The sequence below is a fragment of the Salvelinus sp. IW2-2015 genome, linkage group LG18 (genome assembly GCF_002910315.2).
Source record: "Salvelinus sp. IW2-2015 linkage group LG18, ASM291031v2, whole genome shotgun sequence".
In the NCBI taxonomy this organism is placed as follows: domain Eukaryota; kingdom Metazoa; phylum Chordata; class Actinopteri; order Salmoniformes; family Salmonidae; genus Salvelinus; species Salvelinus sp. IW2-2015.
Window position 1 is genome coordinate 38,398,558 of NC_036858.1, and position 13,821 is coordinate 38,412,378.

At 40.1% G+C, this 13,821-nt stretch overlaps 1 protein-coding gene across 1 annotated transcript in view; it reads left to right on the forward strand.

Moving 5' to 3' along the window:
* LOC111977924 (protocadherin-15-like) overlaps positions 1 to 13,821 on the forward strand; it is a 280,873-nt gene that overhangs the window by 203,072 nt on the left and 63,980 nt on the right. Inside the window, exon 24 of the mRNA XM_070448498.1 lies at positions 10,560 to 10,669. Coding sequence (XP_070304599.1) covers positions 10,560 to 10,669 — 110 coding nt within the window. The remainder of the gene's footprint in view (positions 1 to 10,559; positions 10,670 to 13,821) is intronic.

Here is a 13,821-nt window from a genome sequence, read left to right on the forward strand (position 1 = left end):
TTTACTTTACTGGCCCATTGTAGCAGACCTTCAGCATAAGCATCTTTCCCTTAGGCCTGCTGCTTATCTTCCCCCAGCATTTACCCTGAGCTGAGAGCTGAGGGTTGAGAGCTGTGAGCTGGGAATGTATCCTTTAAATCACAGAACACCAAGTCTTGTCATTCCTCACTTTGTCATTTTGATGATCACAGCTTCTCTATTAGCTGTTCTCAGGTGTGTTTCTCTCAGTTCACTCTTTCATCTTGTTTCCTCCACCTTCTTGGCTCTTCCTTTTCTCTCTCTCATGCCTGACTCATTTTCTCCTTTATACCTTTCTACTTCCCTTTTCTCTCTCGCCTAAGCGGATGCAGTTGCAGTGTTATAGCTTATTAAAAATGCATTAATCATGTATTACCCTTACATCAAGCTGAAACCATTGTGAAACCTTGCTTAATTACACACGTTTGTTTCCACGCACAGTGCTCGAAGCAACTTATTAATATGGTAATTTTGTTTTGACAGTATATTCCAGACACGATGTACTTTGAGCAAATTACAAAAACGTTCATTGGAACACACTTGTTCTAAGCAAGAGGATAATGTTGTCTAAGTCTACGTGCTTATAATAGCCCCATTCCAAACTTGAGCCAAATACATAAGCTCTTTGAGACCAACCCATGCCCATAGCCTATGATTTGTTTTTTAGTTAGTTCATTCCTTTGCTCAGTTTTAAGATAATTGTCACTAGATGGGCATTCTAGAATGGGCATTGTCTGTTATCAGCAACCTCACATGAGCAAGACCATGGGTGGTTTGTTCTTTTGTTCTATTTGTTCTATCAAGGGTTAGGGATAGGGTTAAGAGATCCGTTGTTCCTTCTTTGATGCGGCTGTTCTAAGAGGGACTTTTAAGATTGCAGACCTATCTTTCTCTTCAGTTGATGACACTGACTATCTCCTGTGATATTAACATGCAGCCCAGCGGGCCACTGAACAGCACCCCACCACAGCATATTATTGAGCCAGCTTCTTAGAAACGCTGTTAGCATAGCAAACCAAGACAGCTAGTGATGTCTGTATCCAGTATTACTACAGGAAAACACATTGTCAATCAACCAACTCTGCCAGCTGCACTGGTAATGAGAGAATTAGCAGCACTGTATCAACAGTTAGGATGGAAACATTTGTTTGCTAGTTCACAAATGCAGCAGCAACTCACTGTTCAAATGTGACTATACAAACAGGCTTTGCTATTGTGAAATTTAGAGATAAAGTACAGCTGATTTTGTATTAATACCCTTGAGAAAGTGTTTCCTTGATAGTACAGTATTCCTGCTCAATAATCTGTCTTCCTACACTTGAACAAGGCTTAAGAGATCATTTCGGCAATATCTCAATCCAGTAACACAGAAAGTCTTGGTCCTGTTATGTTTATAGACCATACTGTAGCTGTTGTATATTTTCTGTGGTTCCGTTGCCACAATGTGATAAGTGATTCAGTACTTTCCATGGTGCTGCTAATGGCCTTTGCCTGAAATAAAGGACTGTCTAGGGGCCTGTACCACTATCATACTTTAGCTCGTCTAGACATTTAGCAACTCATTTAAGAGTTATAAATTACCTGTGAATAGAAATGTTATCTTTTGTAAGGCCTTAATAACTGTTGCTCAAAATTTAAAAGGAATTACCAAAGAAAAATGTTCAGTTGATTTGTTTACACTGCTTAGAGAGATGATCTGCATCAGTATTGCATATCAGTTCAAGAACATACAGATAATTAGTTTGATCCCTGCATAAGACTGATGTCTCTGGATTTGATATGCATACTGTAATGTGCTCACCCACACACATAAAAGCTTACTCAATCTCTGTCCTTACTCAATCTCTGTCTTACACTCCAGCCTCCAAACACTAATTTTCTTTCTAAAACAGACATATGCAGTACACATGTGTGGGTATACACAAGGCTACACATGCACAAGCACACACACATACACAGCAGGCTACACACACACACACACACACACACACACACACACACACACGCACAGTTGTGGAAAAAGTACTCAATTGTCATACTTGAGTAAAAGTATAGATACCTTAATAGAAAGTTACTCAAGTAAAAGTGAAAGTCTGCCAGTAAAATACTGCTTGAGTAAAAGTCTAAAAGTATTTGGTTTTAAATATACTTAAGTACCAAAATTAAATGTAATTGCTAAAATATACTTAAGTATCAAAAGTAAACGTAAACGTATTGTTAGTTTATGGTTAAATCTTGGAACATTGTTATACTAGAGACATGATTCATCAGGAGTAATACTATATTATATGAGGAGTGATAGAAACTGGTTTTACATCAGAAGTTAATGGTTATCTGTAGGAGCCAGATGGCTTTGGAATGTATTGAGTAGAGGGGAAGGCAGTCACAGGATTGCTATAGGTGATATGGGTGGAGAGCTTTGGATTAGGCATCAAGGGGGTTGAGGTCAAGTCGGATCACCTCAAGGGAGAAGGAACAGTTTATTACCTCATCACTTTGTCTTCCTGTCGAACCATAAAAGATGTAAGGGTTGGAGAGAAGGAGGAGTGCATCTAAATTGGAGTATATATGCTTGTGTGAAAACATTTTTGTCTAATGCAGCTGTATTGATCCTCTGGGAAGAATTAAACTTGGTTAAGCTGTCATAGTGTCCGTTGCGTGTTTTACTCTGAGAATTAGAACCTAACAGTATAAATCACTTAATTCCTTTTATTAAGCAAAGCAGACGGCACCATTTTCTTTTTTTTTTAATTTACGAATAGCCAGGTTCACACTCCAACACTCAGAGATTATTTACAAAAGATGCATTTGTGTTTAATTAGTCAGCCAGGCCAGAGGCAGTAGGGATGACCACGTGTTCTCTTGATAAGTTTGAAAATTTGACTATTTTCCTCTTCTGCTAAGCATTCAAAATGTAACGAGTACTTTAGGTTTTCAGGGAAAATGTATGTAGTAAAAATTACAATATTGTCTTTAGGAATGTAGTGAAGGAAAAGCCAAAGTTCTCAAAAATATAAATAGTAAAGAAAAGTACAGATACCCCAAAAATCTACTTAAGTAGTACTTTACACCACTGCAAACAAAAACACACATAGTAGGCTACACACACATTCACAGTAAAGGATAATCCATGTCCATAGATAATGTATTACTTTATTTGTACCTGGAGACTTGAAAGGCTGGCCTCAGCCTTGAACTCAGCATAGTTAGGTCTGACATTTACCTCTCCCTGCAAAGCAGACAGGCATCATGTCAGTCATATACAGGTGCTAAGTAGCAGAGGTCGCTCATATCACGCTGTCCACAGAAGTTCAATGTTACCACAGACAAACCTTTAGAAAAACCTTTGTATGTTTCTGTACTTAGCATTTAGACTCTGGCGCTAGCCAACTATAATATCTTTCAATATTATCTGTGTGTGTGTGTGTAAATGCGTGCATGGTAGATAATTATGTCATCAGCCACAGAGGACGGCACCTGTCTGTCTACAAGGCACCGCAGGCAGGTTAGGACAAAAAGCCCTGTCTGTCCTATAGCACAGCTAGTCAAAGTATCCCTACATTTGACAGAGGCCTCCCCATATGTGTTAAATTATCCAGTGAAATATCTGTGATGTGACGTGGTGTTGTGTGGGACAACATACTTTAGGTAACTGCCCAGTGTTTCCAGATTTCTATGAAGTGTGACTTAAAATTAATTACAATATAAGTTAAATAGTTTTCCTTCTAATTAAAAAAAAATGTAATAAGTACAGTATGTTAAAAAGTAGCTTTGGTGTGAGCGTATACCGGTCATTAAAAATATTAATGCGAGTAGACTGCTGATTGGCCTGTTCATCCTTCTCAGAATGATGACATCATCCTCTATTAGGAAATAGCAACCATGTCTGTTTGAGATACAAGTTTGAGGTGGGATTTTTTAAGTGTTTTTTCTCAAATGTCTGCTTTGGCCACAAATATAAGTATAGGACTCAACAACATGATTTGGGTATAAGCTAACAAAATAGGAACTTTTAAAAGTGAGACTTCCACTGGAGACTTACTTTGAGATGGGACAGTCTGGCATTCAGTGCAGAATGGGGTGGCAGGTAGCCTAGAGGTTAGTGTGACGGGCCAGTAACTGAAAGGTTGCTAGTTCAAATCCTCGAGCTGCCAAGGTAAAAACTATGTTGTTCTGCATGTGATTAAGGTACTTAACCCACTGTTCAGGTCCTGAGCTAAAGGCAATTAGCCAAGTCACAGAAAAACACAGCCATTTTTCCAGCCAAAGAGAGGAGTCACAAAAAGCGGAAATATAGATAAAATCAATCACTAACCTTTGATGTTCTTCATCAGATGAACCTCATAGGACTTCATGTTACACAATACATGTATGTTTTGTTCGGTAAAGATCATATTTATATCCAAAAATCTCGCCAAATAAATGGACATTTTGGATATATATCGACGGAATTAATCGAACAAAAGGACCATTTGTGATGTTTATGGGACATATTGGAGTGCCAACAGAAGAAGCTCGTCAAAGGAAAGGCATGAATTATATCTTTATTTCTGCATTTTGTGTCGCGCCGGGAGGGTTGAAATATGATGGTCTGTGATTGTTAGATAATAGCATTATTTGCTTTCGCTGTAAACATTTTTGAAATCTGACACGGTGGCTGGATTCACAACAAGTGTAGCTTTAATTTGGTATATTGAATGTGTGATTTCATGAAAGTTGAATTTTTATAGTAATTTATTTGAATTTGGCGCTCTGCATTTCCACTGGATATTGGCCAGGTGAGACGCTACCGTCCCACATATCCCAGAGACGTTAATGCAACCGCTGTGTCAGATTTCAAAAAAACTTTACGGATAAAGCACACCATGCAATAATCTGAGTACGGCGCTCAGACGACAAATCAAGCCAAACAGATATCCGCCATATTGTGCAGTCAACAGAAGTCAGAAATAGCATTATAAATATTCACTTACCATTGATGATCTTCATCAGAATGCACTCCCAGGAATCCCAGTTCCACAATAAATGTTTGTTTTGTTCGATAATGTCCATCATTTATGTCCAAATAGCTCCTTTTGTTAGCGCGTTTGGTAAACAAATCCATACTCATGAAGCGCGTTCACTAGGAGCAGACGAAAAGTCCAAAAGTTCCGTTACAGTCCGTAGAAACATGTCAAACGAAGTATAGAATCAATCTTTACGATGTTTTTAACATAAATCTTCAATAATGTTCCAACCGGAGAATTCCTTTGTCTTCAGAAATGCAATGGAACTCAAGCTAACTCTCACATGGTCAGCTCGCGGCACTCTGGGAGAGACCTTACTCAATCCACTCTCATTCGGCCCCCCTTCACAGTTGAAGCATCAAACCCGGTTCTAAAGACTGTTGACATCTACTGGAAGCCTTAGGAAGTGCAACATGACCAATATCCCACTGTATCTTCAATAGGGAATGAGTTGAAAAACGACCAACCTCAGGTTTTTGCCTGCCATATGAGTTATGTTATACTTACAGACATCATTCAAACAGTTTTAGAAACTTCAGAGTGTTTTCTATCCAAATGTACTAATAATATGCATATATTAGCAACTGGGACTGAGTAGCAGGCAGTTTACTCTGGGCACCTCTGGTCACCTTATTCATCCAAGCTACTCAATACTGCTCCCAGCCATAATAATTTATGTTTAATCTTGCGAAAGAATTTAAACAGATCTACTTTCGTATCGAATGGTTTATCTGTACATGTAGGTACTAAAGAGAGGCCCTTAGATAAGACTGAGATCTGTGTTCCTGGTCTCCTCTTCGACCGCTTGCCTCTCCTACATCATTTATTTTCTTTCGTGGAGCCTTGTGTTGCTTCCGGGCTAAAAAAAACAGACTGTTTGCCATGGTAGCTGGAGTCACTGTCTGTAGGGAATTCGCTCTCGGTGGATGCCTCTGTGTCCAAGTTTCCATGTCCTCCCGCTGCTGCTTATCTGTGTCTCCCGATCAGTGGTGCGTCCCTATGTCGGCCTCTCCGTTCTCCTGTCCTTGGGCCTTCCCATGCGTACACCTGGTTAAGCTGGTAGTCCTCTGTGTCTCGCTGGTATTTCTTGATCTTTGTTGCTTGTAGAAAGTCTCTGTATTTCCCAATGGACTGGTTGATCGTGTCGTCTATGGCTGTAAAATAGGGGCCTAGATTCTCCTTCATTATAACCTCATGTTCGCTAATCTTAACTTCAACTTCTTTTACTTCCTTCGACACATGTTCAACGATTAATAAAATGAAATCTAATAAACATTTGTTGAGTATTTCACCCCATTGTTACCTACCCTTTCCACCTGGGGGCGGCCCGGCAGTCTAGGATCCAGTTGCAGAGGGAGGTGTTTAGTCCCAGGGTCCTTAGCTTAGTGATGAGCTTTGAGGGCACTATGGTGTTGAATGCTGAGCTGTAGTCAATGAATAGCATTCTCACATAGGTGTTCGTTTTGTCCAGGTGTGAAAGGGCAGAGTTGAATACAATATAGATTGCATCATGTGTGGATCTGTAGGGGCGGTATGCACATTGGAGTGGGTCTGGGGTTTCAGGGATAATGGTGTTGATGTGAGCCATGACCAGACGTGAGTGCTACGGGTCGGTAGTCATTTAGGCAGTTTACCTTAGTGTTCTTGGGCAGAGAGACTATGGTGCTCTGCTTGAAACATGTTGGTATTACAGACTCAGACAGGGAGAGGTTGAAAATGTCAGTGAAGTCACTTGCCAGTTGGTCAGCGCATGCTCGGAGTACACATCCCGGTAATCCATCTGGCCCTGCGGCCTTGTGAATGTTGACCTGTTTAAAGGTTTTACTCACATCGGCTACGGAGAGCATGATCACACAATCATCCAGAAGAGCTGATGCTCTCATGCATGCTGCAGTGTTACTTGCCTCGAAGCGAGCATAGAAGTATTTTAGCTCGTCTGGTAGGCTTGTGTCACTGGACAGCTCGTGGCTGTGCTTCCATTTGTAGTCTGTAATAGTTTGCAAGCCCTGCCACATCCGACAAGTGTCAGAGCCGGTGCCGAACGATTCGATCTTAGTCCTGTATTGATGCTTTGCCTGTTTGATGGTTCATCGGAGGGCATAGCAGGACTTTTTATAAGCTTCCGGGTTAGAGTCCCGCTCCTTGAAAGTGGCAGCTCTACCCTTTAGCTCAGTGCGAATGTTGCATGTAATCCATGGATCTGGTTGGGGTATGTACGTACAGTCACTGTGTGGACAACGTCATTGATGCACTTATTAAAGAAGCCAGTGACTGATGTGGTGTACTCCTTAATGCCATCGGAAGAATCCCGGAACATATTCCAGTCTGTGCTAGCAAAACAGTCCTGTAGTTTAGCATCCGTTTCATCTGACCACTTTTTTATAAACCGAGTCACTGGTGCTTTCTGCTTTAATTTTAGCTTGTAAGCAGGAATCAGGAGGATAGAATTATGGTCAAATTTGCCAAATGTAGGGTGAGGGAGAGCTTTGTACACATCTCTGTGTGTAGAGTAAAGGTGGTCTAGAGTTTTTTCCTTCTGGTTGCACATTTAACATGCTGATAGAAATGCTAGAACTGTAAGGAAAGGCGGCCAAAGCAGGAGTTGGCTTTGGGGGTGACCAGTGAAATATACCTGCTGGAGTGCGTGCTACGGGTGGGTGCTGCTATGGTGACCAGTTCGTTGAGATAAGGCGGGGCTTTGGATGTCATACGAGGTCAAAGCGAGATTACTTATAAACGTCCGGATTAGTGTCCCGCTCCTTGAAAGTGGCAGCTCAAGCCTTTAGCTCAGAATGGATGTTGCCTGTAATCCATGGCTTTTGTTTGGGATATGTACTCTGGGGACAACGTCGTCAATGCACTTATTAATGAAGCCGGTGACTGATGGGGTGAACTGCTCAATATTATCGGATGAATCCCGGAACATATTCCAGTCTGTGCTAGCGAAAAGTTCTGTAGCTTAGAATCCGCTTCATCTGACCACTTCTGTATTGAGCGTGTCACTGGTACTTCTTATTTTAGTTTTTTCTTGTAAGCAGGGATCAGGAGGATAGAGTTTTATGGTCAGATTTGCCTAAGGGAGGGTGAGGGAGAGTCTTGTATGTGTTTCTGTGTGTGGTGTAAAGTTGTGTGGTGTAAAGGTGATCTTTACACCTACCTTTTGTTTCCTCTAGTTGCACAGGTGACATGCTGGTAAAAATGAGGTAAAGTTTATTTCAGTTTCCCTGCATTAATATCACCTTCCAATGGAATCGCCACATCTGGATGTACATTATCTTGTTTGCTTATGGCCCGACACAGCTCATTGAATGATGTCTTAGTGCCAGCATTGGCTGCCATCTGATCTTGAAGATGCATGGAATGTTATCCATATCCTGTTCCAGCCATAACTCGGAGAAACATAGGATATTAGTTCTTCAGGTCCCATTGATAAGATAGTCTTGAAGGGAGCTTGTCCAATTTGTTCTCTGGTGAATGTATATTCACCTACAAAACAGAGTTCAATGGCAGTCTAAATGCTGGCCGACATGGTCTAATCAATGGGCCACAGCGCCAGAGGTAGGCCTAGCGTTGTATAGTGTTAGCCTTAACTAGTTACAGATATGCTAACCTAGCCCAACCATTGCCTTGCTACTTTTCCAGGGGCACTTATATTTGTTTTTATTCTAACAAGTCCCAGAGCCATTACCACACAGCAGCACCTCATTATCTCCAATAACATTTAAATGGCTTGTCATTTAGTCTATGTTGGTCTTTGCCAAGTCTGTCTCAGGTATCGCTGTTAAACGATCTAAAAAGAGCACACTTAAATCGGATTGATTCATAAGTGAGCATAAAGCGGAGGGTCTCTAATTATAGCAAAAGGGTGTGAAAGGCTTAGACAGCAAGAGCCCAGTTGTGAATTGGTACTGTAATTTATTCACCCATGCTTGCTTACTGATGTGATACTGGAAGTTGCTCAATGTCAGAACCCCAATGTTCACTATGTTATGTCCATGCTTTGCATGAGTACACAGGAAGTTACAGTATGTTGCCTCACTGGAAATGTTTACAGATTTCTGTACCTGCTGTATTGAAATGACCCTTGATATTCTGTCTCTAAAGATGTTATTGCCTCAGATATACACAGACACATCTAAGGCACCTGATATTCACTTTTAGAATCCATGCATTTGGAAAGTATTCAGACTTTTTCCACATTTTGTCACATTACAGCCTTATTCTATGTTTAGTTGAGCAACCACTGTACAGAAAATAAGGCACTTACTTTGATAGGAACGCACACAAGTCAAAGTTATTATTTGAAAGGAAAACAACAATGAAGGCAATTCTTGGACCAGCCAGAAAATATGCCAGGGAGGAAAAGTTTGTGCAAGACCGCGCAAATGTCTGCATACTTGATCTGCGGAAACACTGGTGAATTGCTTTGGCTCTCATCAAAGAAAGGAAGTTTGTCCGGCTCAGTAAAGCCTCAAACATAAATTGTCCTCAGCAGTGAAATGGGCTACTTCTATGTGAATGGATGAGGAGGGAGAACACACCTCAATTCAAACTGTTGTTAGAAAATAAAATGTAGAAAATAATTCGAATTTGACAAGTTGAAACATAGCCTGTAGATAATCGGTTTGAGGGCAGCGCGGGTTAACTGTTGCATAGGAATCACATTTTGCAACAGTGAGTGCATTCTGACATCACACCGTTAGAGATATTAAGAACTCACATATGAAAAGGTTAATCCAGAGATTCTTTTTTTGTTTTTAATGAACCCATCCACCACCCTTCGTCTTCTGAGGAAACATATATTTTCTGCTACATACTGTATACATACATTTTCCATATACATTTTATATGCATATTTTATATACATGGTACTTTATATACAGAAATCACATAACAATAATACATTGCCAAACATAAACTCTTTAATCCCAGCCCTCAGCCACTCTCAGCCCACCCCATGTACAGTATCACCATAGACCACCCTTGTTTGGTTTCGAGGGTGGTCTGAGATTGCAGAGATTCTTAGCTTTGCCTCCATTCGGCAGTCTCATCCAGAGCATCATGGCATTGTAGCTCTTTATGATAGCCACATTAGCACCTAATTAGCATTTCATTTTGGGGGGGTAAATACAGGCAAATATATTGATAAAAGTCAACTTGTCCAAGAGAGATTTACATGGGTATCAAAACAACACGCCAGGGTAAGCCTACACAACCCCTATTTTAAGTGTTTTTAAAAGATGTCAACATTTTTACTTGAAGACACAGACTTAATGTGCACTGGAACTTGTCAAGTTAAAATAAAATGTGAATTGCTATTGTAGAAACTTTTAAAAGTGTGAATATGGTTTTGTTTTTTTGCAAGTTTTGTATGTGCCATATTCAACAGTGTGTCTGCTAAATGTGGTGGGAAGGAGCATACTGTCAGATTTATTATATTTTCTTTTCACAATAGTTTTTTTCAGTGGTAAAGTGTCCAGGGATATTTAGTCATGTCCGCTCCATCTCTGTCTTTGTTTTTGTCTTTCTCTGCAGGCTTGCTCCTGTCAGTGAGCTGTCCCCAGTAGGCAGACCGGTGGGCAGCATCCTGGCAGCCGCCATCAACCAGACCATCTTCTACTCCATCATGGGCGGAAACGAAGGTGGTAAGTGCAGACATTACCCACAAGTGCCATAGATAGAAGAAACACTCACCAAAATAGGAAAACGTCACATTTCTGTCTATTAAATTATTGCAATAACATACAATCTATTGAATAATGTACAAAACATTCTACAAAAATTGGATGCACTTTACTTGTGTTTAAAAATAACTATATTTTACTAGGCCTACTTAGCCTTTCAATGTCTGAGTGCTGAGAAGGCCTGAAAAGCACAATTGCATCCAGGGAAATCAAGAGTGGAGACGTGCAAATGATTAGCTCCAGTCTAAACATCAAAGGAGGGATGTACAGAGGAGAGATGAGCGGCTGCCAATTATGAAGGCTAGTGATTTCTACTCTCCTGAAGTAGCAGCCATAAAGAGTGCTTCTCAGGGAAGGGAGAACAGGTGGCTGAGACCACAGTGGAAGTTTTCTTTTATCACATTCTATTTCCATGTCTGTGAAGTCAAATCAAATCACATTTATTTATATAGCCCTTCTTACATCAGCTGATATCTCAAAGTGCTGTACAGAAACCCAGCCTAAAACCCCAAACAGCAAGCAATGCTGTGATGCACAGTCTACTCCTGATTAATGCATTGACTTGGGAATGTGCCAAATGCGTGCTTTAACCTTGAGCATCTGGAACTAATTAAATGTAACTCTTAAACAGAGTGTGCACCTAGAGTATTAGCAGCTGGGTGCAAAAAGTATTTTTTTAAACAATAGGTTATAATTTTTGTGGTTGGCCTTTGGCACACAAACAGACAAAATATTATTTGTTTTACCTCTCAGATGTTAAGTCCCCTATAAGGGGTGCTTTGAGTGGTCCTGGACTTATCCAACTGACATTTTGGTGTACAAAGTGCTCTGTGAAATTCGTAGAGTCCTGTGCCTTATAGTGCCAGAAAACCCAATCGGTCTGCTGTCCGTTACCACTCTGTCAGTGCAGCTGACTTGAACTGTCAGGTTTCAGACCCCACATTTGCAAAGAGAGTGATGTGTCACATTTTCTGACCTACCCAGAAAAATCGTCAATTTGCTCATCCTCTGAGTGATGGAGCCCAGCCTGGTAAACATGTGTCAGTCTAGCAAATCCAACAGTTGTGGTTTCATCTCACTGTGATATTCTCAGCCGGATTTAAGTCTCTCAACATGAAAAAATACTACAGAATTTCATATAATTGAAACAAGACCACATATTTTGGTCACAGAATAATAAAATCACTGTGCTTGAAATCTAATCAAATAATCAATATTAGTCACATAGGTGCCCTTCTTTGAGAGGGATTGGAAAATGTCCCTGGTCTTTGTGGTTGAATCTGTGTTTGAAATTCACTGCTCGACTGAGGGACCTTACAGCTAATTGTATGTGTGGGGTATAGAGATGAGGTAGTCATTCAAAAATCATGTTAAACACTATTATTGGACACAGTGAGTCCATGTATTGACCACATGTTTACTAATATTGTAGAACTTTGTTCTAAAGCTGTATCTGTACCCATTGGATGCAGTGATCACAATATAGTGGCCTTATCTAGGAAAGCCAAAATACCAGAAACTGGTTTAAAACTGGTTTAAAAGATCATGCAAAATATGTTGCTGTGACTCTCATATGGATGATGTTAAAAATATTTGTTGGTCTGATGTGATTAATAATGAGCATCCAGACGCTGCCCTTGAAGAATTTATTAAATTGCATTTTCCAATTATTGATAAACATGCACCTGTTAAGGCTCCATGGATTGATGAGGAATTGAGAAACTGTGTCTTTGAAAGAGATGGGCAAAACGAGTGGCTAATAAGTCTGGCTGCACATCTGCTGGCTGATTTACTACAAATTGAGAAATTATGTTACTAAACTCATCAAAAAGAATTAGAAACTTTATTATGAAGCCTAGATCAATGATATAAAGAATGATGGAAAAAAAACTTTCAACTTTTAAAAAACTTTACTTCAAATTAAATTATCGTCAGAAAGACAAATTCAACTCCATGTTTCAGTGAATAAGATGACTTATTTATCACAAATCCATTTGATTTTGCCAATTATTTTAATGATTTCTTCATTGGTAAAGTGAGCAAACTTATACAGGAAATGCCAGCAATGAACAGTAAGCCATTGTACTCATGTATAAAATAAATAATAATGAAAGATAAGTACTGCAAGTTTGAATTTTGTTAAGTTAGTTTGGGAGAGGTGGAAAAATTATTGTTATTGATCAATAATGACTGTAAGGGGTGCGTACTGGCGGCAGGGAAGTCAGGCGCAGGAGAGCAAAAACTGGGTTACAACGGAGCAGTTTAATACATAAAACTGCCGGCATCCAGAAACAAACAATAATGGGTACAAAACCCGCGCACACCATATAATTGTGCACATGCACTTACAATAAACAATTCCGGACAAGACATGGGGGAACAGAGGGTTAAATACACAACATGTAATGAATGGGATTGGAACCAGGTGTGTAGGAAGACAAGACAAAACAAATGGAAAATTAAAAGTGAATCGATGATAGCTAGAAGACCGGCGACGCCGAACACCGTCCGGAAAAGGAGAGGACACGACTTTGGCGGAAGTCGTGACAATGACAAACCTACTGGCATAGACAATGATTATTGTCCAGTCATATGGTCAAGTGTTGCAAAGAAAGACCTAGTTAATAAATCAAATCAAAACCATGCAACTTATTATGTGACTTGTTCAGCAAATTTTTACTCTTGAATGTACAAGTCAGAAGTTTTCATACACTTAGGTTGGAGTCATTTAAACTCGTTTTTCAACCACTCCATACATTTCTTGTCAACAAACTATAGTTTTGGCAAGTCGGTTAGGACATCTACTTAGTATTTGGTAGCATTGTTTAACTTGGGTCAAACGTTTCAGGTAGCCGTCCACAAGTTAGGTGAATTTTGGCCCATTCCTCCTGACAGAGCTGGTGTAACTGAATCAGGGTTGTAGGCCTTCTTTGCTCGCACACGCTTTTTCACTTCTGCCCACAAATTTTCTATGGGATTGAGGTCAGGGCTTTGTGATGGCCACTCCAATACCTTGACCCATTTGCCACCCACCTTTAACTTCCTGACTGATGTCTTGAGATCTTGCTTCAATATATCCACATAATTTTCCCTCCTCATGAGCCATCTATTTT